Source organism: Pundamilia nyererei, unplaced genomic scaffold (genome assembly GCF_000239375.1).
Source record: "Pundamilia nyererei isolate P.nyererei 1_Seehausen unplaced genomic scaffold, PunNye1.0 scaffold00105, whole genome shotgun sequence".
NCBI classification, from domain to species: Eukaryota; Metazoa; Chordata; class Actinopteri; order Cichliformes; family Cichlidae; genus Pundamilia; species Pundamilia nyererei.
Genome location: NW_005187506.1, coordinates 1,955,213 through 1,980,585, shown reverse-complemented (window position 1 = coordinate 1,980,585; position 25,373 = coordinate 1,955,213). Strand labels below are relative to the sequence as shown.

General features: G+C 43.7%; 1 protein-coding gene across 3 annotated transcripts in view; it reads right to left on the bottom strand.

Annotated features, from left to right (window-relative positions):
- Positions 1 to 25,373, bottom strand: part of LOC102202424 (semaphorin-3D) — a 99,336-nt gene that overhangs the window by 50,908 nt on the left and 23,055 nt on the right. For all 3 annotated transcript variants that reach the window (XM_005740897.1, XM_005740899.1, XM_005740898.2), the window contains exon 2: positions 4,896 to 5,132. In XM_005740897.1, the coding sequence (XP_005740954.1) occupies positions 4,896 to 5,085 (190 nt within the window). In that variant the 5' untranslated portion in view covers positions 5,086 to 5,132. The remainder of the gene's footprint in view (positions 1 to 4,895; positions 5,133 to 25,373) is intronic.

The following is a 25,373-nucleotide window of genomic DNA, read 5'->3' as shown; positions in this document are numbered from 1 at the left end:
CAGCGGTCCCCAACCCCCGGGCCTCGGACCGGTACCGGTCCGTGAGTTGTTTGGTACCGGGCCGCGAGAGTTGAGGCTCAGGTGTGAAATGTATGGTTTTCAGGGTTTTTATCGGTTTTCAGCGTTATTTTGTTATCGTTTTTATCGTTTACTCGGTTTTCCTGGGTCTTTTCACATGTGTTATGAATAAATCTTCTTTTTTTGCTACCAGTACTAGTTTTATTTTGTTGTATTTATCCGCGACACGTTAAAGGCCGGTCCGTGAAAATATTGTCGGGCATAAACCGGTCCGTGGCGCAAAAAAGGTTGGGGACCGCTGATATAAAGAGCTCCAGTAAGCTGAGGTGAAGCCACACCTCCCCGCTGAAAGCTGACAGCCACCTGTGTCTCCACCCACCTGTCAGTCAGAGACCACGCCCTAACAATTCTAAGTTATACTTAAAACAGACTATAAACATGTTCATTTCTGCTCTACAGTCTTCCACCCCGAGACGTTCGGTACCAGATTTGAGGCTGGGGTGTGAAATTGATGGTTTTCAGGGTTGTTATTGTTATTTTTTAAATCGTTTTTATCGTTAACTCTGTTTCCTTGAGTCTTTTCCTGTGTATTATGAATACATCTTCTTTTGGTACCAGTACTGGTTTTATTTTCTTATATTTATCCACAACCCCTTAAAGGCAGGTCCATGAAAATCTTGTCGGACATAAACCAGTCCGTGGTGCAAAAAAGGCTGGGGACCGCTGGTCTATGGGGACTGGCTCACTGGTGGAGCCTCAAGTGGACACTAGAGGAACTGCAGCTTCAACACTTTAGTGCTAGCTTCATGTTTTAGGCCCAGAGGTCACTGTTTGTATAGAAATCATAAATTGATGACATAAATAATTTTGATTAATTAACTATTATTAATTATTAATAAACATGCCTTAACAGGAAATTAGTTCTTTATTTATCATTTATTACCAGAAATTTTCAGCCAAAATAACTTCAGTTCAATAGGTTAAATTGTATTCATATAGCACCAAATCACAACAACAGTGCTGTACAGTAAGACCCGACAATAATACAGAATAAGTGTCTCCATGTAAGAGCTGCAGTTTCCACTGAGGTATTATGTGCTTCTGTTTTTATCTTTAATCCATCAAAATAACTTTCAGGTCTTTCCTTTTCCCTCCCTTTGTCTCGCTGACATTCACTGAGTGTATTCAAATGTCTCTGACTTCGATAGTCCCGTCAGGTCCTCGGTGATTATTCCGAAACCCTCCCCTCTCACTTCAGCACAATCACTCGATTGTTACAAACAGCACAGTCACTGCTTCACTAATTCCAGTCTTCCATGTCTTCACTCATTCATTCAGCAGACAAACACTCGCTAACTGCAGCACAATGAGACCAGCCGCCCTGAACTAATTACCGCTGGATAGGAAGCAGTTGTTGGCTTTACTGGTGTTGCTGGTTGCCAAGGAGGAAGCAAGCATTCAGGGGGAGAAAAGTGTGTTAGTGTGATTGGAGCTGGATAGATGACTTCACTGGTGATTTAAGTGTTGTGCTCCTGCAGTGGAGCGCATTTTTATTTTCAATTTACGTGTCAAATTATCTCTTTAAGATGAATCTTTGTCACATAAACCGCTGTTTTTCCTGCACTCAGAACATCAGAACAAAAATGTGCACAGTCAAAAAGGCTTTGTAATATTTTGTATCCGGTCGTTAAGTCTGACGTCACTAGCCGTGTCTGGGCCTGAACTCCAGGTCCATATATATATATAAACGATCACTGTGGCATTACTGAGAGTTGAAAAACTGTCTAAAGTCTTTCATCTTTAATAAAATGATCAGCGTTCTGCTCTACCAGGTGTAACAATTGAGTTTAACATCCAGGCATCCATGAAAACGGAATTTATGACATTTAACGGAGTTAGAAGTTAGCAGGGAGTTAGCTCGCTAGCTTCTATCTAAATACAATATAGCATGTCCTGACTGCGGGGTTTTGGAAACAAATTAAAACGTACAGCTCTGCTATCACTTCCAGCATAAATGAAGACAGAAAACTAAACAGCAGTGACGTTTGTAGGGTTACTGAAATTGGGCTAGCTGGTATATGATGATGTGCTACGTGACCGCTAGCGACACAGCTATGTTAGCATAATATAAACAAGCTAACTCTTTTTTCCACTCGATAAAAGTTAACGTGAGTGTTCTCGGTGGTCAGGAACAAATGTAATCACATGGCAGGATGCTGTAAAAGGACCAAACTTCAGCCAGGAGAACAACTGAGATAATCCATCCACAATACGAGGTTAGTCACTCATATACTGCTGCATGGGCTGGGCTGTAGTTACATCCTAAGGTTTTAAAAACTGAGCTTAAATAAATGATTAGCGGTAATAAAAGCCGAGGGAGGTCAACAGTGATCACTGACTGTTTTAGGAGCTTTTTGAGATTAAATAGAAGAAAATACAAAACATTAAACATGTTAACAACACAAAAGCCATATTAAACGCAGACTACTTTAGACCCGGAAGTAGGATTCGTCACGTCATCACTTAACGACCGGATAGCAGACTGGATTTGAAATAGCACAGTGAGGAAAGTGGACATGGACTTTTTTTTAGGAAGTGAAGCTGCAGTCCAGGCCTGGCAAAGCATGCCGAGACATCACGAGTCATCTGATGACGGCCCCAACCAGACTTAAAAACAACCGCACTTTGTTTTAGGATCTGTACTTTGTTTACATTTTTTGAGTCTTTCTTGGTTGTGAAAACTGACCGTAATCTCAAAGGAATCACAAACTTGTGCTAACAAAAGCTCACGTTGGTCAGACAGCCAAACAACTCAAAACAAACCACAAGCTGCACATTCATCACCTTTTGGAGCTCCGTTCACCGTCACAGCGACGCTCGGCGTTAAAATGGAAAATGTATCCCTGCAGCCCACCTGCTACAGCACACACCGAGCTGTAACCTCACTACCTGAGGGGCCCACGGAGAAACAATCGGAATAACGTAAAATACAATAAAAGAACATGAAATAAAACAAAGTATCTGTAAACAATCTGAATAGAAAACAACACAGAAAATATCAGACGTGACGCTAAAGTGAGTCAGAGAGCGTCATCAGTGCAGGGCTGGCATAGCAAAATGTTCTGTGGTGAGGGGCAGCCAATCAGGAAAAGGTGGGAGGAGCTAAAGCTGCTCATTTCAGGTAATGAAACAAAGTGTATGATACAGAAGGATTATTCTGAGCTGTCAATCACGCCCAACAGGTTGTTGTTTCATCTGACATCCAAAAACTGGAAGCGTCCATTTGGTGTCACATATGATGAAAACAAAGAAAAAGATCATCACAGATCCGCAAAATATTCAAAACCAATGGAGTATTTGTTTGGTGTTTCATAATTCTGCCGAGGAAAAGTAAAAGCTCGCTATCTGGGAAACGAAATCTTTAAACCAGCCTATAATCCAACAATAATCCAGGGCCCGGTTTAAAGACAGGCTAACGGGAGAGGAGATAAAACGACCTGTGTCCGATGGAGGATTATCACAGTTTAATGTCTACAACAGTGAAGCTGAGGATTAACCTCCAGCTTTAAGAAAAAAAGTCAAAATCTGCATCTTCTAAACGCTGCAGTACGAAGTCTGAATGTGGGTGATGACAGCGACCTGCAGGTGCTGACTCCAATCAGGAGTGTTTTACGGCCACCGTTAGCTCATAACAGAGTCTCCCACTTTAATTCTGCTCACTGCACTCATAAAATATTTTACTGAAGACAAAAAGCATTTGTTATCGACATTAATCAGGGCGTCGCAGATCAGTGTCCTTTAAAACTCTGGGAAAGTAAAGGAAAATGTGACTTTGCTGTACGTGGGGGACATTTTTACAGTGACACAAGTCCCCGGATCACTTTGTGTATTATAGACATTACTTCACTGACAGAGTTATAAAGTTCTCTCCAGACTGCAATAAGCCCCCAGAGATTATGACTTTACTGCTGAAAAACGTTAGCCGGATACAGACAGACCGTTCTACCATCACACATCACAAAAGTCAGGAAATAATCCAACATCCACTTTCACCTTAATCAAGTCTCGACTGTACAAGTGGGGACGTTAACTGATAGGCAGCGACCCAACAACGATACGAAACAGTCACAGTTTTCTCATGTGAAAATAGTAAAAGACAAAAAGGAAGATGACAGATGGAAAAGTTCCTCCTCTGAGGTTAAACTCAATTATGAAGATATTGTTTCTTAGCTCTGCTACTGGCCACCAAAGAAAGCCTGAAACAATCTATTCGATGGCCAACTGTGATCCTAAAAAGCCTTCTGACTCTCAGTCTTCATGTGTTTAGTGAAAAGCTCTGTGGAAAGCTACAACCAGTGACAGTCGTGATTAATGGTGCTGCTTAAATCGTCCGCAAAACTGGCAAATTAGGCCTAAAGTGTTTGTATGAGTTAGAGACCAAAGGAGTCACATAAACTGTGGACATGAAAATGTAAATGTCTGTCATTGGTGTGTTTGTGGTGCAGATGTGAGGTTCTAACATCCAAACATCACAGCTAGCACTTGATTTTCTTTGGTTTCACTCATTCTGTTTATTAAACAGCTGGAAAGTCAGGCTTTACCCACGATACACCCACAGCTTTCAGACTGGTCTAATCCTCACTGACTGGTCTGTCGCTCTATTTCTTTTTACTGGTACCCAAAGGATGGATTACCAACTGGGCAAAGTGGGAAACTGCTGAGGGGCCCGAGACCCTAAGAGCCAATCTTTTTACCTATTTGTGACACTTTTAAAATAATTACGTCTACTTGTTCAGTGAAAAGTCCTCAAACACTCAAACACTGGAGGTTTCAAAAGTGCAGCACTTGTTCTCAGCACGTTTTGACGTGATTCTTACCTGAGTGGGAGAGCTGCAGCCGCGGCCCCGTTTGGCTCCAGGTTTTGGCTTCGGGGGCGGCGCTCGATGCTGCAGGCTGCCACAGCAGAGGGACGAGAAACACCATCATGAAAATCGCGTGCACAGACGCCGCTTCTCGGGTCCTGACTGCACCTACTGCCTGCAGGGCTGCACCAAAAATCAGCATCATCGTGAAGAAGGAGGGTCTGACCGGTTACATCACACTCAGGACGGCAGCTGATAGGAGGACAAATGAGAAACAGGACAGAGATGACACGTCACGTTAGATATGCTTTTGAAGCTCAAGAAGCTTAAAATGCTCATAATCCAAGAGCACCTCAGACGAATCCAGTCTGGCTCCACCTTCACACAAACATTTACATGTAACCTGCTGTGTTCGGCTTTGTCGTGAGATCACGCTGCACGCACAGCATCGGTGTTTAACCTACAGGCTGGTGGTATCAGGAGCAGAACGAGGACCACTGTCACCATGCAGGACTGTGGAGTTTGTCTGCAAACAGGAGAGGCTGCTAATCATTATGAAGTACTCGGTAATTAAAACGTATGCAGAGGAGAGCACGTTATGTGCAGCACTAGAAGCCAGTCTATTTAAACACCAGATGAAAGCAGCTTCACTGTTGAGTTATTCCAGTCGAGCTCAGTTTAATTATTCGGTTCACGGTAGTTTGGAGCTTCTGCAGGATGACTGAGGAGGACGGGGGGGCGATGCGCAGCTCAGACTTTGCACCAGCTGGTGTGTGACCTCTTTAGAGGACTTCTGAGCTACTTGCAGCTAATGATGTGGGCTAAACAAACACCAGAGTTTTCTCTGTGATGATGTCATCTGACTATTCAGGGCTCTGCAGCACACGATGTGGTCGCTGCATTAATGTCCTTTAATAAGCGTACCCACAGCGTTGGCAGTGTTTTGCACAGAGAGCACCAACACTCAGCAGCCTGGTGGGCAGTAATGCATGCAGTTATCCTGCAGCAGGACTTATCGGTGCATTAATGAGTCTTTCTTTGAGCAGTTTGCATGTTCTTCCTGTGCTTGCTCAGGTTTTCTCTGGGTGGCTTGAAAGACGATGGAAGATAGCGCTGTGGGAACGTGGTTTGTAAAGCGCTCTGAGTGGTCAGAATGAACAGGAAAACACTGTTTAAACAGTTCATTCCCATTTAAAATCAAAATACATCACATTACTCACAGCGGGCTGTACTAAATCAGTCATGCCTCATTTTATAGCAAATCATCCAAAACCTCTGAATATTTCACCTGATGATGCAAACTCGCTCTGAAGCCACTGAAGTGTCACAAAGAGGTTCATGAAAAGAAGAGTTGTGTCAGTTCATGAGAAGAAGCTGTGCAATCAGATCTCATTAAATTAAGTCAACAGTGAAGGATAAAGATAAACTTTTACTGGAATATGTTTACATTCATATCGGAGGAGCCCAGAATCCATCCAGAGGGGCTTACTGGCATCTTAATCTAAGAAAACACTGGATGTTCTCTTGGCAAACGGCACTAGCTGCATATCTCATTTAGAAAACATTCCTAAACGTGAACAGCGCTCATACACTCCAAAAACAGAGACAGACAGAGAGAGAGCCAAAGGCAGACCATAAATAACGTGTCAGGTTCTTCTTGGCCTGCTGAGTGAAGACGGATGCTGAAAGACAACGTAAACATTTCCAGCGTGTTTGCAGACAGACTCAAAAGCTCGGCCGACGTCGTGACTGTTACGAGTCGGAGCGTGAGGTCGTCGTTCGCGTCACGTGTGTCGAACAAGAAGCAAAGAAACAGTTTGTTTACCTACTTCAGTTTGGTTATTTGGGAATCAGACACCTGAAATAAAGACATCAAAGCGGCTCCATCTGATATTCACAGATAATTAAATTCAAATTAAATACATTTTTGCAGAAACAGCCAAACTGTCCAGATCGAAAATCGAATCGCGTTTCCAAAACAAACAACCCAGTCTTCTTTTTTTATTTCCCATATTCCCAAACTTCCTCTGCACTTTGGATTCATCTTTAGCAAATCACAAACACCTGGATAGCTCTCCAGCACGCAGGAAGTACAGCGAGGCGGCGGCTCGGTTAATGTGGGAACGTAGCTCACGAGGGAACCGGGTCCATTTATCACTTTGTGCCGTTCATAAATTATGGTGACGGCCGGTTTCAAGACTTTAGTTTGAGGGATGAACAGAGACGTACCTGCTGAGAGAGGGAAGGCAGGTACCTGCAGCTTGTTAGTAACTCTGCTCAATCTGATTGTCCTCCGCAAAATATAAGATGCAGCGATGGACAGACGACGGGACAGAGGAGTGAAATGAATCCATAATATATAAATTGTGCCTTCCGTAGTTTTACATATGTTGGTTTCGTTATTTTGATTCTTTCTAGTCACTGTGAGCCTGTTTGTGGTCGTTCTCTCCGCCTGTAGTCTGAGTGTGTCTGGAGATGTTTTCAGGCATCCTGTGGTCCTTTAAAGGCCCTTCATTGTTGTTTTGCATTCCTCTGTGGTTTTTTCCTTTGTTTCTTTGTGGTCATCTTCGTTTTCTCTCTCTGTGGCCTTTTTTCACGTCTCATTTCAGTTACATTTCCTTTTTTGTACAGTTCCTTTGTGTCTACTTGGACCTGCAACAATAAAACTCGATGTTAACAGCTGTTCAGTCCAATAGAATCTCCCGATTTCATCGAGCTTATTGAAGCATGTCTAGTAACAAATTAACGAGAACAACAGCAGTCCTAACTTAATTTCATTCCTTCCACTTTATCCAGAGCCTAACCTAAACTATTCCAGCCCGTAAAGCACAGGACCCGCCCATGTTATCAAACCATAATTTGTCATAATCTATCAGAGCGGATGGCTGGATAACATCAGCTGGTTTTAAAGAGCTCAACAGGTTGGACAGACGCCTGCTGACAGAAGAAAGACAGCTGAAGGTTTTTCCCTCGGCCGTGTTTTAATTCGGCCTCAGCACGACTTGGCAGCAGCGCTCTGAACACATGAGAACTAAAACGTTCAAGAGCTCACTGGTATCATCAGAGGAGGAGCTTTTCCATACTGGATGCACTCTGGGATGCACTAACAAGCTTTTCCAACCTGAGGAATTTCTGCTTGGCTTCTCAGTTCTGCCACACTGAAAAATAAAAGGCTTCCCTTACAGATGCAATCGAGGGAAACTGATGCCTTAATTAGACGATGTTTTGAAGGTTTAATGCAACTACACGCATCAAAGCAGCTGAGAATGACTCTCGACTTAATGACAGCCTTTAATATCCTGCAACTCTAATCCACCTAATGGTAGACTTGCAAATAAAACCCTTTCAAATGAAAAGCATTCCTGTGTAATTCCTGGTGATGACGGATTATTGGCTGTAATGGCTCCTTTTATTGTTTGAAACTTTGACAGTAATGACAGTCAAACACCGGAGAACAAACACGGCTCATTTAAAAGTTTCTTTAGATGAAGGAAATCTCCTCTCAGAGCCGAATCCTCACACAGTGAGGCAGAAAACGGTGCAAACATCCTACTGATGAGAGCTCACTTAAAAATGTGCCTGTGTGGGAAATTTCAAGTAAACAACAGTAAAGCTGTCACCCCAGGGTTAAAAATCCAGGGAACAGACAGAGAGAGCGGTTTTCTGCATCGGTTATTATACATGTAAAATATAAGCACACACAGATGCGATGGAGTGAAACTCGGGGAAGCGGCCTCTTCAGATCTGTCAACGTGGAGACAGACGAGGACAAAGCGTGTCTTCCTCTCTGCTCGTCTGACATGCAAACATGTGACTGAGCGCCTCGAGAAACTGTACTGCAGCGGAGACAAAGAAACGTGAAGCATCAAGTGCAGAGATCTCACGTGAAGACGCTCGTCCGTCCGTGTGTTTGTACCCAAGGAAACCTGGGTGTTGTCGAGACTCTAAATAAATCCCCGAAGGAAACTCAGCATTTGTTTCTACTGTCTGTCCGTCGGTGTGATTCAGTCCCGCAGACTGAACACACGCACAAACAAACACACTACGCAGTCTCTTTCACAGCCAAACAATGTGGCAAAGCCAGCGAGATAAGAGGGCCAAGTTTTGAAGGCGGCTCTAAAAATAAAACAGATGTTTATGGCATTTTTCTGAGGGGTGGGGGTCAGATTCAGTTCAACTGCAGGTCAAAGACAACTGTTAGTTTGAGTTAAACCTTTAGCACTGTGGCTGTACTAGCATCACCTGACATTAAGAGTAGTATGCAACTAATAAATCAGTACAGTTGTATGAATGGAAAAACCCACTAAAAGAAACAGGGATCAAGTCAAAGACTATATATAAAATATGGACATAGCCAGCATGGCTGGGCTACACTTATTTTAACTTTATCAGCTATTATAAATTAGCTTGGTTAGCAAAGTGAATTCATAACCTATGAACACAGAATTTTGTTTCTCTGCTTTAAAATTGGACATTAACACAGGAGTCTATGAGTCACTATTGGAACCTTAAGTAAACAGAGGACCTGCAGCGTTTGGTACACCAGCGTGGGCTCTTTTCCATCCCCGGAGGTTGTTCTCTTGGACCGATTACACAAAAACACACGGTCTAAGAACTGTGTCCCAGTATCACGCATCGGAGCCATAAAGCAGCCAGAGAGTAGAAGTGGGCGATATTGTTGTGGAGAACCGTTCCCATGGTTATCAGCTGGATCCATCTTTATTTTCTGTTCCTGCTGCATGGTGGGGGTTGCTGCCAAACAATGAGTAAACACAGCAAGCTGTGTCACATCCCGGTTTGCAGCCTCATCAGGAATCACTGCAGGTTTTAATGCACAAGCACCCTGCGATGCTTTCTTGTGTTGAGCTGATGGAGGTCAGGACGATGCAGAGAAGAAAAGCTGAGTGATATCAAAGAGTCAGACTGTGTATCAGTAACCTTGTAACCCACATCCTCAAACCCGGAGCTCCTGAAATAGGCTGTTTTTGCTCACAGATATCCACTCTTTGTGCACAGCTTCCTATGTTAGTTGAAGGAGAGGTTTGTTTGAATGATGAGAGGATAAAAATGTCTAAAACGGGCTTCCCGTTGGTTCCCAACACATCGCGCTTCAAAGGAAAAGGAACATTTTTGTGTTCTTGTTGATTCGGTTCATTCGTCTGCAGGCCTTCCTGCAGCCCAGGCAGAGAAATCCTGCAGGCATCACTGAGATGATTTCACTGCCACCTCACAGAAAACCCTTCCAAGACTCTGGATTTTCAAAGAAGTTAAGTATTTGGTTCTTTTTTCAAATGAATTAGGCAACGCCGCAGGAGGAGACGGGAGGCTCGGCCGCTCCTGGTGCGATGGCACCGTCCACACTTTGGACCTGCTTATAAAATCAGAGCCTCTGAATGCTTCACATGCTTTCTGTGACCTTCATCTCCCCGCAGAGTAGAAGCAAGCGTGTCTCGCTCCTGGTCGGGGGATTAAGTCGTTTTATTATGTTTACAGGAGGTGAGGTGAAAACGTGGCTGGCCACTTGAGGGAAGCTGAAAAATCTCATTTTAACTGCTGGGATGATTTATCAGCAGAGAGGTGGAGGACTCCCGCTGTTCTTCTTCTACTCTTTCTGGTTTCGTTTAATTCATACCTTCACGTTTGAGTTTTTCTGCATCATCCTCCTCTTCACTGCTCTACTTTTCCCTCCTTTAACCCTCTTTATTGAAACTCCCTCTCTCTGCTGTTAGCACCTGATCGCTTTTCTCTTACTCCCTCCGTCCTCCTCCGAGTCTTCTCCCTTACTTTAATATTTCTTGTTGTAAGTCAACCAGCGAAGGTGACAGCTTTACAACATCTCTCTGCCAACCCTCTAATCCTCATCATGATTTAATAACTCCTCTTCTTCCATCTGAACCTCCCCGCTAATCCCTCCACTCGTACTTCAACACTGAGAAGTGCAATATCTTTGTTTCTTAAATCCACGTCTGTCTCCCTTTCATGTAACGCTGACTTATTTCCAACAAATAATCTAATAATCTTTATCCTTCGCCCATGTTTTATGCAGCTCCACAACCTGACCACACTCTTCTTCTTCTGCAGTAGAAGAAGAAGAAGTCTTTGGTTCAAAAACAGGCTTAGGAAAGCAAAATGTACTTAAAGAATGAAAAGTGTTTCCTGTGTACTAAACTTCCCACTATACAAAGATAAAGCAAAATATGACAGAAGGAGCCTTTCCCACGTGTGGGACTAATAAAGGTTATCTTATCTTATCTTATCTTGTCACCTCGTTCTAATCACCTCATTTGCAACTTTAAACTCTCGAAATAAAAAATATAAGATCATATTTAAACAAGAAGGGTGGAGCGCTCAATTAGCCCTTAGTCACATAAGCCTAGAGAGAAGATGGCAACGCCCGTGATGTCACTGGTTACCAACCAGTGACTGGTGGTATCCAGACGATCTCTGATTGGTGTATGTGTCCGTGTGACTCGCTTGGATAAACTGATGCAAATAAGCTCAGTTAGTGAGCTGCACCCATCGAATGAATAGTTGCATCTCAGAGAAATTGATGCCTGCTAATTAGTGTTAGTGTGAATAACAGGAGTGCAGCTTGTTGACATTTCAACCTTTGCTTCATTTCTCGCCCCTGAAGTCGGACACCTAAACACATTTATCGTCGTCTTCACTTTGCCACAGTGACAGTAAATCTGGGTTTTGGTCAAAATAATTTGCTGATTAAATCAAAAATGAAAACGTTGTCACAGATACACTACAGAGCTTCAGCTGCGTTTTATGAGCTCGTGTGTTTCGGTGGGTGTTGGGGAGTTCACATCAGTCCTCAGTGAGCAGGTGCACAGCCCCGGGGCCCCCGATCCAGCAGGCACCCACTGGTACCTGACAGTACAGCTGAAACACATGCCCAACGTCTATTTATCTCTCTTAGCGAGCAGAACATAACAACATTCTTGGTTTACTGACGGCGGGTTTGAGGTCACACAGACGGGCAGGGTGCTGACAGTACGAATGTGCAGCTTATGCAAGAGTCGAATACACGAGCACGTGTGGAATGTGTGAAAACCCTTTAAACGACAACACCTTCAAGATCGAGCTCATCACAAGCATGACAGAAACCCTCCATCCATCCGTCCATCCATCTGTCCGTCCATCCATTCGTTCATCCATCCATCCATTCGTCCATCCATCCATCCATCCATCCATCCATTCGTTCATCCATCCATCCGTCCTCTTAATTCTATTCCTATAGAATCTATAGATCTGTGTGTCTAATTGTAATTAGGAATAAAAATAAGAGGCACAGTAAAGAAGCCCTGTTATTACAGCTGTGATAGGCCGGCTTCTACAAATTGTTTACATTGTTTCTATATTTGAAGAGAAGAGAAAAATACAAAAGTCTCTTTAAACACAAAAGTATATTTGCAACAATATTAAATATCTCCATGTGCTTTCATTGCATATTTGTAATAAGCAATATTCAAAGGAAGTAAAGTACTGTAACTGGGCACTTTACGATAACGTGTTCTACGATTATCAGGGATGGAAATAATAAGAGCAAAAGCATCAGGAGGCAGTAAATCTCAGAGTATTGCTCGGTATTTCAAAAGGAAGGGAAACTTTTCTTCTTCTATTCTTTTGGGTTTTTTTACAGCACATAACTCTTTGGACTTACTTTATTGAAGCTTTCGCGTTGCCAGACATGACTGGCACGTTGTGCCGAGGTAAAAGCATTTACAAAGCAAAAGCAGATGCTGAACAAGGCGTGTTATTGTGAAAGATTCTCTAATGTAAGTTTAATATTTATGGTGCCGTATTTTCCTTCTCCATTTGTAAGGTCGGCTGTGTTCCTCTAACTTTGCTGTTCCTCTTTTTACAGCTCCGAGGACTTTGATTCATGCTCCTCTGGATCATTTTGAGATCTCAGCGAAGTGGTGACCGTATCTACATTCACATGAAACAGATACGGACAAAGTTTCAATTTGAGGAGATAATTTGCAGTTGAAAAAGGTGACAAATCCCAACACATGTTACAATACTCTGCATGTCGCAAAAATGTTAAAAATCACAACAACGTCGTATCGTGGGTGAAGTGTTAGTGGCGCGATTCCCAGCTTCTCAGCGCTGTGGCTCGTTCTTCTGGTTTCTGAGACTCTCCGGGAGATGAACGATATCGAGATGGGCACAACAGCAACCAGGCCAACAGATCAGCTGATAGGAAAACACCAGACAGGAAGAGCCAGGGCTGAACAGCAGCAAACAGAACCTTCACAATAAAAGCGAGGTGGGTGCATCATTCTGCATGGATAAAAAAAACAGATCCTTTGGTGGATGTTAAAATATCTGTGCAGTATATAAATGTCTCATTGCTTCAGTTGTCTGCACCACACTGAGCAGATCAACCACCATCAAAAAGTCACGGAGAACAGGCTGTCTTTATCCCAACTCCTGCTTTATATCTGATGTTTGTTCTCCCGCCACGTGGCTGTAAACCAGCTGAAGAAGCAGCTGTTCAGGATTTATTAAAAAGTGCAGATGTGACAAAAAGAGGGAGGTGAGCGTGCGTCAGTCATCGCACATTTAGCCACATCCTTTCATCCTTTAAAACACTCGGGGTTCACAGAGATCCCCCATCACGGCCTGTTAAGTCGTGATAAATCGGACTGACTCGTTTTTTTCTGCGAAGAGAAAATTATTGCTGCATTCTTGATTCAGAGTCAAAGCCGTTAAAGCTTATTTGGATGGAATTTATAGCAGCAGTAATAGAAATATAACCAGCAGTGAAAGCCAGGACCTGCCCTGGATACGAGTGTGCTGCAGGTGCGTATTCACAGGTTCGTCACATTCTCATCATCTTATAAATTTCTCTTAGGCTCAGTGCGTCTGCTGTGAGAGGCATTCAGAATGGCCGCACTGAGCCGTTTCAGATGCCCACGGGAGACACTCTGAGATTTGATTTTAGAGTTTTGTTTACAGGAGTCGGTCCTCTGGCCCGTTTCACGGCTCTGAGACACGATTTCAGAGCCGGACTGGCGGACGTCAGACTCTCAGCAGGAAAGAAAACAAAATTCTTGAATCGAGGTCAAGAACATGAGTGATGGTGAAAGTTTTCGCTGGAAGGCTCTGAACAAAAGGAGACTCGCTCTGACTTGTTTAGCTGCACCTGGAAGATGCTTGACGTTCCCCTGAATCTTTATCATCCACGCTGCCACTCTGCTCTGCACACACCACAGCCTGGGAGGGGGGGGGTTTCTCCAGAGCTATGTTTTGTTGAATGTGAACCAAGAACATGTGAACTCTGTGTGATGCATAGAGAACAGATTGCAAAATCCCTAAGGCACAACTTTGGTTTGCTACATCGTGCTGGAAAAGCTAAATGTGACTTTAGCCATCATTAATACCAATTAGAGAAATTAGAGATTTTCTTTTAAATAAGACGAGTCATTTATAACCAGCACTGAGCTCAGAACAACAAGGCAGGAGAAGGACTTACTTTTGTTATGAGGGGAGAAGTCTGGTGATTAGAGCGAGGTCCAAGAGGAAACCAGATATTTGATTTAGGTATTTATTAGGAACAGTTTGATTCATAGCAGGGAGTCCAGACATGTTTTCAGTCAGCATTAAGGACTCCAAGGAGACCGTCTGCTTTTTAGTTCAGGATTGTTTTCCTGTGAGAAGCAGACGTAGTTACTACTAACTAATTAATGTGGAACTGGAGCAATGAGTGCTTATAACTGTGCGTGTCGTGTGAAAAACTCCACCCGAGCTGTCCACAGATGTTCCACGGATGTTCATGACAGTACAGTTAGGAGAAGAGAAACAAGTATGGCTTGCTGGAAGCCAGAGGATGTTAGCACGCCTTAGCTTTGCAAAGCTGCATCTGATCAAACCACAAGAGCTCTGGTACAACGTCCAGACCAGACCGGAGTCTGGAACCAGCACTAACACCTCAGACCTGTCAGCACGGTGGTGGAGCGACGACAGCGTGGGCACCTGACAGCCGCTCAGTCGCCCGTGAACTCCTCTGTCCCACGGCTCAAGCTTGGGGTGACAGCCACGCCTCAGTGATGTCATAACCTGATGTGTCACTGCACTGTAGCCATTGGAGACCTTGTGCGTAACTGATGCGGCCTAGTTTCAACGAGGAACTGTGGCACCCCAGATTCTTTCCTTTGCATGCATTTCCTGTCTAAATGTGTGTTTATGTGTTGCATTCATGGTTTCTGGAGTGTATTTTCCACCATGCTTTTGTCTTTTGGGGTCATGCTACATTTATATTTTGAATAATGTCTGATTGCCTGGAATTACATTGAGGGATCGCCATCGCTTTAATTTCCTTTCAGCACGCCACAGTCCGGTGCGCCACAAAGACACCGTGGAGTCCTTTTATTCCACAGTTCATTAACCACCTCGCACAGATAAAGTGAAACCAGAGTGGAGCCTTTCTGAGGTGAAACCACAGGAGCCGCACCCGAGACAAGTGCACGGCTTGTTTTTTTCCACAAAGATGACTGAGCTCAGAGTCAAGACAAACAAACATCATTGTGGGAACGGAGCTGGTCTCTATGAGGAATTCTGGGAAGAGGAAATTCTTCTTTTTTACCCCCCCTTCTCTCTTTCTATGATCACTGCGTGTCCCTCTATCTGTTCAAGGCCTGTAGGAAATATCCTCTCACTCTGGGGGTTTCTGGGAAGAGGAAAAGAGCTGATGTCACTTCCACACAAGGACAGCGAGGACAAGGAAACAGGGCCCCCTGATTCTTACACAACTCCCATAATTTTGAAGTTTGTCATATATTGTTATGCTTTCTTCAACTGCATTGATAGAGGCGAGACTTGAACACCTGCAGCCTGTTATTCAATCTGTTAGACTGAACTCAACGTTTAAGAAAATCAAGGCTACATCCTTCCTCTTAAATAAAACACATAGTTTTTAAGAGATCGCGGATACAAGCGGCAGAAATGAGCTTCCTCCGAAGGGTGGCTGGCCTTTCCCTTAGAGATAGGGTGAGAAGTTCGGCCATCCAGGAGGGGCTCAGAGTAGAGCAGCTGCTGCTCCACATTGAAAGGAGCCAGCTGAGGTGGTTCGGGCATCTGACAAGGATGCCCCCTGGGCGCCTCCTGGGTGAGGTGTTCCGGGCATGTCCCACCGGGAGGAGGCCCCGGGGCAGACCCAGGACACGCTGGAGAGATTATATCTCTTGGCTGGCCTGGGAACGCCTCTGTGTTCCCCCGGATAAGCTGGAGGAGGTGGCTGGGGAGAGGGAGGTCTGGGCCTCTCTGCTTAGGCTGCTGCCCCCGCGACCCGGCCTTGGATAAAGCGGATGAAGATGGATGGATGGATGGATGGATGGATAGACGGACATAGTTCTTAATAGTTATTAGTTGCTCTATATTAAAGATTGGGTGTGTTTTTTAGCTGGACCTGTGAACACCGGTTGAATATCTCAGCCACTTTTGGATGGATTCCCATCGATGGTATCGAGGGCGACTGAGTCGGTAGAAACTAGATAAGAGAGGCTCACAGGCGGCAGGATTGTTCACTGGACTGCGTGAATGTGTCAAGTGAGGTGATGGAGGAGAGGTACAGGACATGCCAGTGAACTAATCGATCCCCAGACCTGAGCCACAACCACCAAACCCATCAGTGCTGAGGCAGGAATCACATACATACACATGCAAACATGGATTTTATCCCAGGACATTTTCCTTTGGTAAGAAACCTGAAGATCGTGACCCCGTAGTTGCTTCAGGCTGTATTTGGCGCTGTCCCATCTGAGGGCACGCGTGACTGGAGGCCTCTGTTCTGTTTCGCCCTGCTATTACTGCGCTCAAGTGACGTTTCTCAGCAACTCCCTGCTCACTCTCTTTACACCAGGGAGCAGCTGATTGTGCTTTAGTTAGCCGTCATGGTAACAAGAGCAATGAAAAAAGATGCAGAGAAAGGATGAAGCGGCGATGGCAAAACAGCAGGACAGAGGTGGATTCAGGAAGATACTCTGGATCCCATCGATGGCTGTCAGGTCGTTTACAGAGACGGGAATAAAGACGAACGAGTAAACATCACCTTTTCACTCTTATTCCGTCCATATTTAGGTTTCCATTGAGAACCAGAAGCTTTTGTCAGTGATTACACCTTTAAAAAGAGACTTTCTGCTCATCAACAAACAGACAGATGCGTTAAATGACCGAGTAGTGAACCAAGTGAAGCTGAAGTTTCTTTTTCACTTTGCTTCTTCTGCACAAAGTACAGAAAAATCACTCGCTGTGGGCTTAGACGTAGTTCACAGCGCCGACCTCGGTGTCCTGAACCTCTCCATGTTTGGTCTGTCTCCACACTGTTACTGAAACCATCAGACCTGCTGGCCTGACCCCGCTCAGGTCATCCAGCAGGTGCAGAGTGAACAAGTCTTTTCTTTAAAGCCTTTTTATTCTTTCAGGAGTGAAGCTGTTCCTGGAAGGAGCCCAGAAGGAAACGGCCGCCTTCTGTTAGCGTGAGCGAACAATATAATGAGGGTGAAGAGAGCGAGGCGCCCCGTGTCTGTGTGTGTCTGTGTGTGTCTGTGTGTGTGTAGTCGTGATTTTTTTCATGTTTTTTGTCTGAAATGTCTCCGTGTGATTTGTGCAGAGTGAAGGTGCGTGGGTAGACGTGCTTCTGCCTGTGCGTATAATCGCTCATGTCCACTGATGTTTGGGCTTTGTCTGGTTCGATGGATGGCTGCTTTCATGTTCCTGCTTCTGGGGTTTTGGAGAAGGGTGGAGCTGGAAAAAAAAGACCTGACCAGCAGGAAACCCAGCTCTGTTATGGTCTCAACAAACGCCAGGAAGGAGTTTTGTGTGTCTGTGTGTTTTCACTGAATAAGAACCCTCCAGGCAACCTGCTGCTGCCCATTAAAAAAGAACCCAAACATCTGTCACATCCTACCGTGAGTCTGATCTCTAGCGTACGTCTTCATGTCTACACAGTTTTCAGTTCAGTTAGAAGAGACAGAAGAGAGTTTAAACCTGGCCCTTTAATACTTTTAACAGTTCTGTTAATATAGAGAAAAGTACATCTTAGTATTTGTTTGTCTGAAAAATACACGTTAATTCTTCGTCTTTTGCCCTGAACTGATTTTCTGTGCACGTCATTGTAGGATAGTTGGTTGCTTACAATAAAAACTAATTAGAAACCTCATCTAAAAATCCCAAATCAAAGATAACAAACCTTTTATGTAAAGAGGGTCAGGGTATGTTTTGTAAACAAGCATTGATAATATAATTTCAGCAGTGATCATTACATCTCCTGCGTCTTTTGTACATTTTTATAGGCTTTTAAAAAATCTAGTATTCTTTATGTATTTGTAGTTTCTTAGATTTCTGCCTCCGCGGCTTCTCTCTGGGTGCTCCAGCTTCCTCCCACAGTCCAAACACATGCAGTTAGTCTGTGGACTGTGAATCTCCTACATATTATTCTCCCCACTCCGTTTGCTTCATGGGGTTATATTAATACTAGCTGTTGAGCCTGATAAAAGGAATTTTGATCAGAATTAATCCATAAAAACTTCTGAATTCCTTAAATTTAAGCTGACTAGATATTTCCGTCTGGGGAACGCTCCTTTAAAGACGACCTGACTTCTGACATATTGCAATAACACACGAGTCCATATGTTTGCTGAGCAGTCAGTAAGTCTTCACTGCAGGTTCATAACGGTCTGAAACTACAATCAGTCTGAAGGGAGCTTTAAAGTTCGGTATTCAGCCAAAGGTGTAAAAGAAAGAAAGTTAGCGGCAGGTCTGGTGTCTCTGCAGGAAGACGAGGACCACGCCCTTATTTTCCTACAGAGAGACCAGACCTAATTTCCTCCTGAATAAAAATACCAGAATGTGAAAGTAGTTTCTGTGATAAGACTATACTTGCATAAAACAGAAGAATGTGCAAATGCATGGCTGAAAAAGTGCATAAACATGACAGTCGAACGAGTTCAACATAAAATACAAGACAAAGAGTCTGTCTGCAGGACGAGAGACTCACTGTACAAGCAGGTTACTTATCGCCCAGTTATTTCCACAAAGTACTGACAAATAAAAGAACTGCATTTGTTTAAGCTGCATAGAGCTGCAGTGGGAGGCTGGAGCCTGTCTGAGTTCAGTGGCAGGTCCAGCCTGGACAGGCTGCCACTCTCACAGGGATGATAGAAAAATCCTCTGCTTTCAACGAATGGCACTTTTATTTTGAGAAAAGGATGGATGTTCAGCATCGTTTAAAAGCACCATGAAATAAAAAAAGAGGGAAGAATGTGCAGCCCCCCAAAAAAGAGCATTAACATGACAATCAAGCCATTTCCACCAAAAATACTCCCAAAACGACGAATCTGTGATGGAGATGTATACGAGCGCATCTTCATCTGTTCAGCTCTCTGCAGAGGCCCTGATCTGCATCCGGAGGCCTCGGTGCAGGGGTCACTGCAACATTCAAACACATGCAAATCGATCGAGTCTTCACTGGAGACAGAAATGTCTGAGTGTCGTCTCACGTGGATTCAAACTGTCTTGTAGTGTAAGCTGTGTTGTCCTCGCACAGCAATCTGAAAGACTGACACACAGTGAGTAAGACATAAAGTAATCCTCCCTTCATTAGGCGCCTTAGGGAGCAGTGAAAGGAGCGTCTATTCACTGGATGCGGTGGGAACACTGGGAGCAGCCAAGCAAAAAAACAACCAACCAGCGGGGAGGCAACCCCACACAAGCAGACCCTGCCGACATCTCCTCACACCGAGACAAAGCCGTGAATACATGTGAGGCTTAAACTTCTAAAACACGTTTCCCCCCTCCTCGCTTTTTTCATGTTTTCACCTCTTCTTCATCTTCATCCCCCCCTCCTCTGTCTTCTTAAAGAAAAGCGGCCTTCATTACTCTGACGGCTGTCACTCGGGCCACGGGCAGCTTAAACCCCCATCAGCCACTCACGGCACAGCCGATAACGGCGTGCAGAGCAGCAGCGGCTCTGGCAGCCGACCAGTAAAGCTAAAGGGGCGCAGGCAGGATACTGTTTCACTTCTGCTGCTTTCTGAGGAATTACAGACGTTTTCATGGCAGAAACCAGCTTTGAAGTGCAGATTTTTGCAAGCTGCAGTCAAGAACTTATGCATCGAGTTTACTGCCTTCAATGCTTCAGGTGGTAGAAGAACGGATCTGATTTCAGAGCTGCTGCAGGACGGCGCTGCAGCTACAGTGACTTAAACATTAGCTACCAGGTCTGAAGAACAATGACATTTCAGATGCAGTACGTGCTGCTGTGTGGACAGGCATCTGCTCCTTCAAACAATGGTTTCTTTTGTGGGAAACGCCATGAGTGGGTATGCATTAATATGTTATGGAAGAGCACATAAAAATGATGTTTTTAGCTTCATGATGAAACCAGAAGCAGACTGGATGATAGGTGACAGCAAGCTGCCATCAAGGGATGAAAATTCCATTAAATCCCAATGTAATCTATCCATTATTAAGCTGGGATAATGAGAGAGACCACTGCTGGAAATGCTGGATATAATATCACCAGAAGAGTTTGGAACATGGATTCATACCTGGGAAATATCACACTGACATTGGATGAAAATGTGTTTCTTTCATATTCAAGCTTCAGTATCTGTGAAACCGTTCACCTGTTTGGACTCTGCTGAAGAGTATCATGTGACTTATACATGAGAAGCTGGAAATAAAATATCATTCACCAAACCTGCTGCCAGAGATCAGGCATCCAAATATTTTAGGGGCTTCAATCATCCATCATTTGCTGTTAATATGAGCATATTATGGCTAGTTTTAAAGTCTGGCGCCCTTCCTGTCTCATGGTTTTCCCTTTCAGTTGGCTCACTGGACGGGGAGATCCAGAACTCCAATTCTACCATCTTGGACCGGATTTCCACTACAAACCTTAGAAACTGCAGCAGGTTTAAATTTCTGCTTCCAAAAGGTGGACTTGGAGGTAATGTGCACGGCCTCGGTGGAGAGCAGCTCTGTTATTTGCCACAAAGAACTTCGGACCTTTGCAGAGCAGAAACTTGTAGATGGAAAAGTTTCATAACACTTTTTTAAAAAGCTGGTGCAACCTCCTGTTGCCACAACAGAATCTAAATCTGTGGGGAACACTGGAACCACTTTCATTTCTAATAATCCAAATCTGCAGTCAAATGCAACATGTTTTTATTTTTAATGTTATATTATTATATTATATGTATTTCTTACCACAAAGAGCCCAAACAGCCCATTAAAACTCTATTCATTACACATCAACATTCATCATTCTGAGACTGAGTCAGTGACCACATGACGGGCCATCAATTTACATCTTCATCAGCAGGATGCTGAAAAATGTCTCCATAATGTCTTTGTTGTCTCAGTTGGCTCTTTGCATACTGTGTCTAAGGGTGTATAGCCCTCTGTGGGAAAAAAAAAGTTGCATGAATCATCACTCTTCATCTGTACCACAACACCTCATGAGTCTTCAAATATTCGCCCATATTTCTCCCCAAAAGCTTCAAACCCCAGGACAGCAAAGTTCCAGTCTGACCAGATGAGCTGAAGTTCATGAAAGATTCCAATCAGTCTGAGGGGAGCGTTGAAAGCCGCTACGCAGCTAAGGGTGTGACAAAGACATAAATTTAAAGGCTGCTCTCATGTCCACACAGTGAGACACGAGAGGTTTGCTAAAAACGGAGGTATTCACCCCGTGAGGAGCAACGAATGGCTTCTTTAATTCTGATGAAGGAACTTCATCCAGCATCAAAGATAGTCTGAATGAAAGCAGTCACAGCAACACTGCAAACATCTGAAATTTGCAATATTTCTTTAAAGTGTGTCTACAAATAAGAAAAGTTGGACTTAAAAAGCTGGCAGTGATTTGAGTAGTTTAACATAATAACATGCATGCACTGAAGTGGCAGCAGGTTAAGAAAGGTATTCAAACTCTCTGCTTCCCACCAATGATTTCCAGATCCAGAAGAACTCAAAGTGCAGATACAAGTAATCTCCCCGGGATCTCCCCCGGATCTGCTCCGAGGTCTCATAAATATGCCCACAAATCCTCTGGTGGAAAGTCTGGAATCTGCCCAGGATGCCTCCTGATAACACCGCCTCTGCTGGCTCCTTTTGTAGGTGCAGAGGTTCGACTCGGCATTCTCGTCTCCTCCGCTTTAAGCGTGAGGACAGATTTCCCATAAAGGAAACTGATTGCAGCTTGCCTGTGTTTGTGATCTCAAGTCTTTTTGCCATGAGCAAAAATGTTCCTGAAAATTTGTCCTGAAGCCAAAATCTGAGCTCCACGTTTCCTTCACAGCGAGCGGACTGTCGGGCATATCCGTTATTCCTGATGCTTCCTGATGAAACTGAAGCAGGAGCGTGCCTGCTGGATCTCTGCATGAAACGCTGAAGCTTTGATGTGACAGCACTGCTACATACTCCAGTGTTCCCCCATACACAGACTTCACTTATTACCTGGTTGTATTACAGATATCCAAGTCTACTTAGTAACTAATTTTCATTTTGTTAAATCACACTTCATTTGAACTGAGTTCACTGCAGCAGACTGAGCCCAGTTATTCAGTGTTTCAGCATTTTTAAGCCACGCTAACCAGAAAAATATTACATCACACAGAAAGGTTTGTGATCGTTTTACAAATGAAGAATTAATAAATACCCAGCATGTCTGGAAAAAGAAAACAGGCCATTTTTACATGACTGTGGTCAGGAAAGAATCTCAATCCTTCCACTGGTGGGTGGACGACGTTCCAACAGGCCGAATACCAGCCGGTACATCGGTCTAAGCTCAGTTTCTGGAGTCACATAAAAGCTTCAAATGCAGGTTGTTTGGCTGCCAAAGAGGCTGAGACGTGCCGAGAAACGCAGCAGAGACGGAGCAGAGACATTCCCAGTGTGTGGGACCCGTGTGCGTCCACGGTGTGTATCTGTGGTTTGAATCTCTGCTGTGTTGATAAAGTATGAGAGGAGCAGAGATAACCTCCTCCCACTGCCTCCATATCTGCTGTTGCTCTGGCTTTTACTACTTACACACACACACAGCTGGACAAACAGTGACACACACACCCTACATCACACACCAAAGGTCGATTAACACCAGATCTATATTAAATATTTATACTCACATTTCACTGATAGGAAACGTGGAGTAATAAGGAAAGGACACTCCGCTTATATTCCCGGGAACATAAACAGGAAAAATGAAATGAAATTGATTTTATAAACATAAAGTTTAAATCTGAAACCTCGAGTTCATCACTGAGCCGCTTTGTGTTGAGGATGAAACGATGAAAAGCAGAGATATCAGGTTACCAGACGTTCACAGACTACAGATACACAGACACCCGAGGATCAGCCATAGATAACATTCCCACAGATCATTTTATTTATCAAAAGAACACACTTTACTCTACAGACCAATGCAAAGAATAAATGCTCCAGAAGGCACAAGCTCCACAAACACAGGACCCCCTGTCACTCAAAGAGCCCACGCCACCAAGACTGCAAATGCATGAGTTACAAAATGTCCAAGTCTGTGTACAGTTGCTACAAAAGGACCAAATTAGCTAGAAAGAGCAAAAACATTTTCTCTGCAGGCTGATCCGCCAACATGGCAGTCTGTGGGGACTCACTCACTCTTGGAGCCAGTCTCAAGCAGCCATTAGAGAAATTGCAGTTTTGGCAACTGCTTCATATTTCAGCCCCAGAGGTTCCATCACGGATGTTGTCTCATGTGTTTCCACCAAAGGTTTAAGAGTTAAGAGCTAAAAGGAACATTTTGACCAGGACTGCAAAAGCGCTTTATTACTTCTTGGGACGGATTCGACCTAATTTGACTTTAAGTGAGCCAGCTCACTAAATACAGAGCCTATTAAACAAAAGCGCCTTCAAATTGTTTCTCTTTCAGTGAGAAGAAGTTTAAAGACACATTTTATCGCTCAGATGATGGAAGAAAAAGGCAACTTCAACAATACGGCGCTGTTTTTATACATTATAACGAAGTAAATCAAAGAAAGCCATCAATGTGACTCGTTGGGTTTACGTTTTAAGACGTACATTCACAAAATAAATAAATAAATAAATAAATAAATATAGCCACTTATGAATACATTTATGAACTATGCCATAGTTTTGTCTCTATAAGTAAGAAGGTTATAAAAGTGACAAAATTACAGTTAACAGACCAAAATTGACACTTTCATTTCCACATGTTCCAAAAGCCAACCTGTGGGCCGCACTGGACTCTCTGACAGGTCACTTCTAGACCCGGAGCCATATGTTTCACACACTTTAGCTTTAGCCCTTTGTCTGCCTGCCTACAAAGATTAGGCTAAAGGGATTTATCAAAAATGATGACAGCTTTTCACTGTGTGGTGTGTGTTTCAGTGTCATCATGAGCCAACACGAGCCTCGGTGGAGGCAGAGGATTTCTAAAAGTACTGAAGACAGAGTTAAAAGAAACAGCTGGACCTGTTTATAACCACTGGAAGAGCTATGAATATGTTTAACATTATTTTTTATCTTAGATTGACTTAAGTTGACTGTTTTAATGATCTTTGATTTTAGACGCCAACCTTCCCTGAACTTTAGAAACCAAGCTTGCCTCCCTGAGCTAATGTGACAACTTACTAATAACTATGTAACTATGGGTAACGCATCAGCAGAGTTCTAGTTTACTGATTTCTAATGTTTGTGTATTTAGAGCCCCTCGGTCCCCTAACAGCTAAAAATACATCAAAAATCATCTGAAAAAGATTTCCAGCACAAACAACCTGTAACCTTCCTGTTTATCGTTTATTTATCAGAGATTTGTGTTTTCTCCACACTTTCTGTTTCCTATTAGCGGAAACATTTTCTGAGCCGTCCTCACAATAAGGAGGCTGTTTACTGCAAACTCACAAACAGCAGCTCAGCGTGCAGGAACAGTAAATGCAGCTCAATCCAAATCAAACTCCTCCTGGGACACTCAGTCTTTAACAATGAGTGCACACACACACACACACACACACACACACACACACACACACACACACTCTCTACAGGAACTCAAACACACAGTAGGCCTTTATTATTTGAATAATGGGAGGAAACAATGGAGCTGAAATTAGCCGGACTCTGGAGCTCTGAAGTGCGATGATGTTAAAGAGAAAGCAGTTACTGATGGAAATGTTCTTCTAACAGCTGTAATAAAGTTTTAAAAGGCCAAACTGTTTTTTACAGCCCTGAAGTGGGAAAGTGTCACAAACTCGGCACCCTTTGTATCTTTTAAGTGCCTGACATTAAACCTGTCCAGTCGGTCTGATCGTGTCCTTTGATTCAAGGAGCAGGAAGCAAATAAAGTTTCCCTGGGAAACAGAAAAGGCATTTTTTAAAGGACAAGTTCAAGTTGTAAAGGACAGGAGATGTTTCTACACACAGACAGCATCCAAATGTACACACACACACACACACACACACACACACACACACACACACACACAC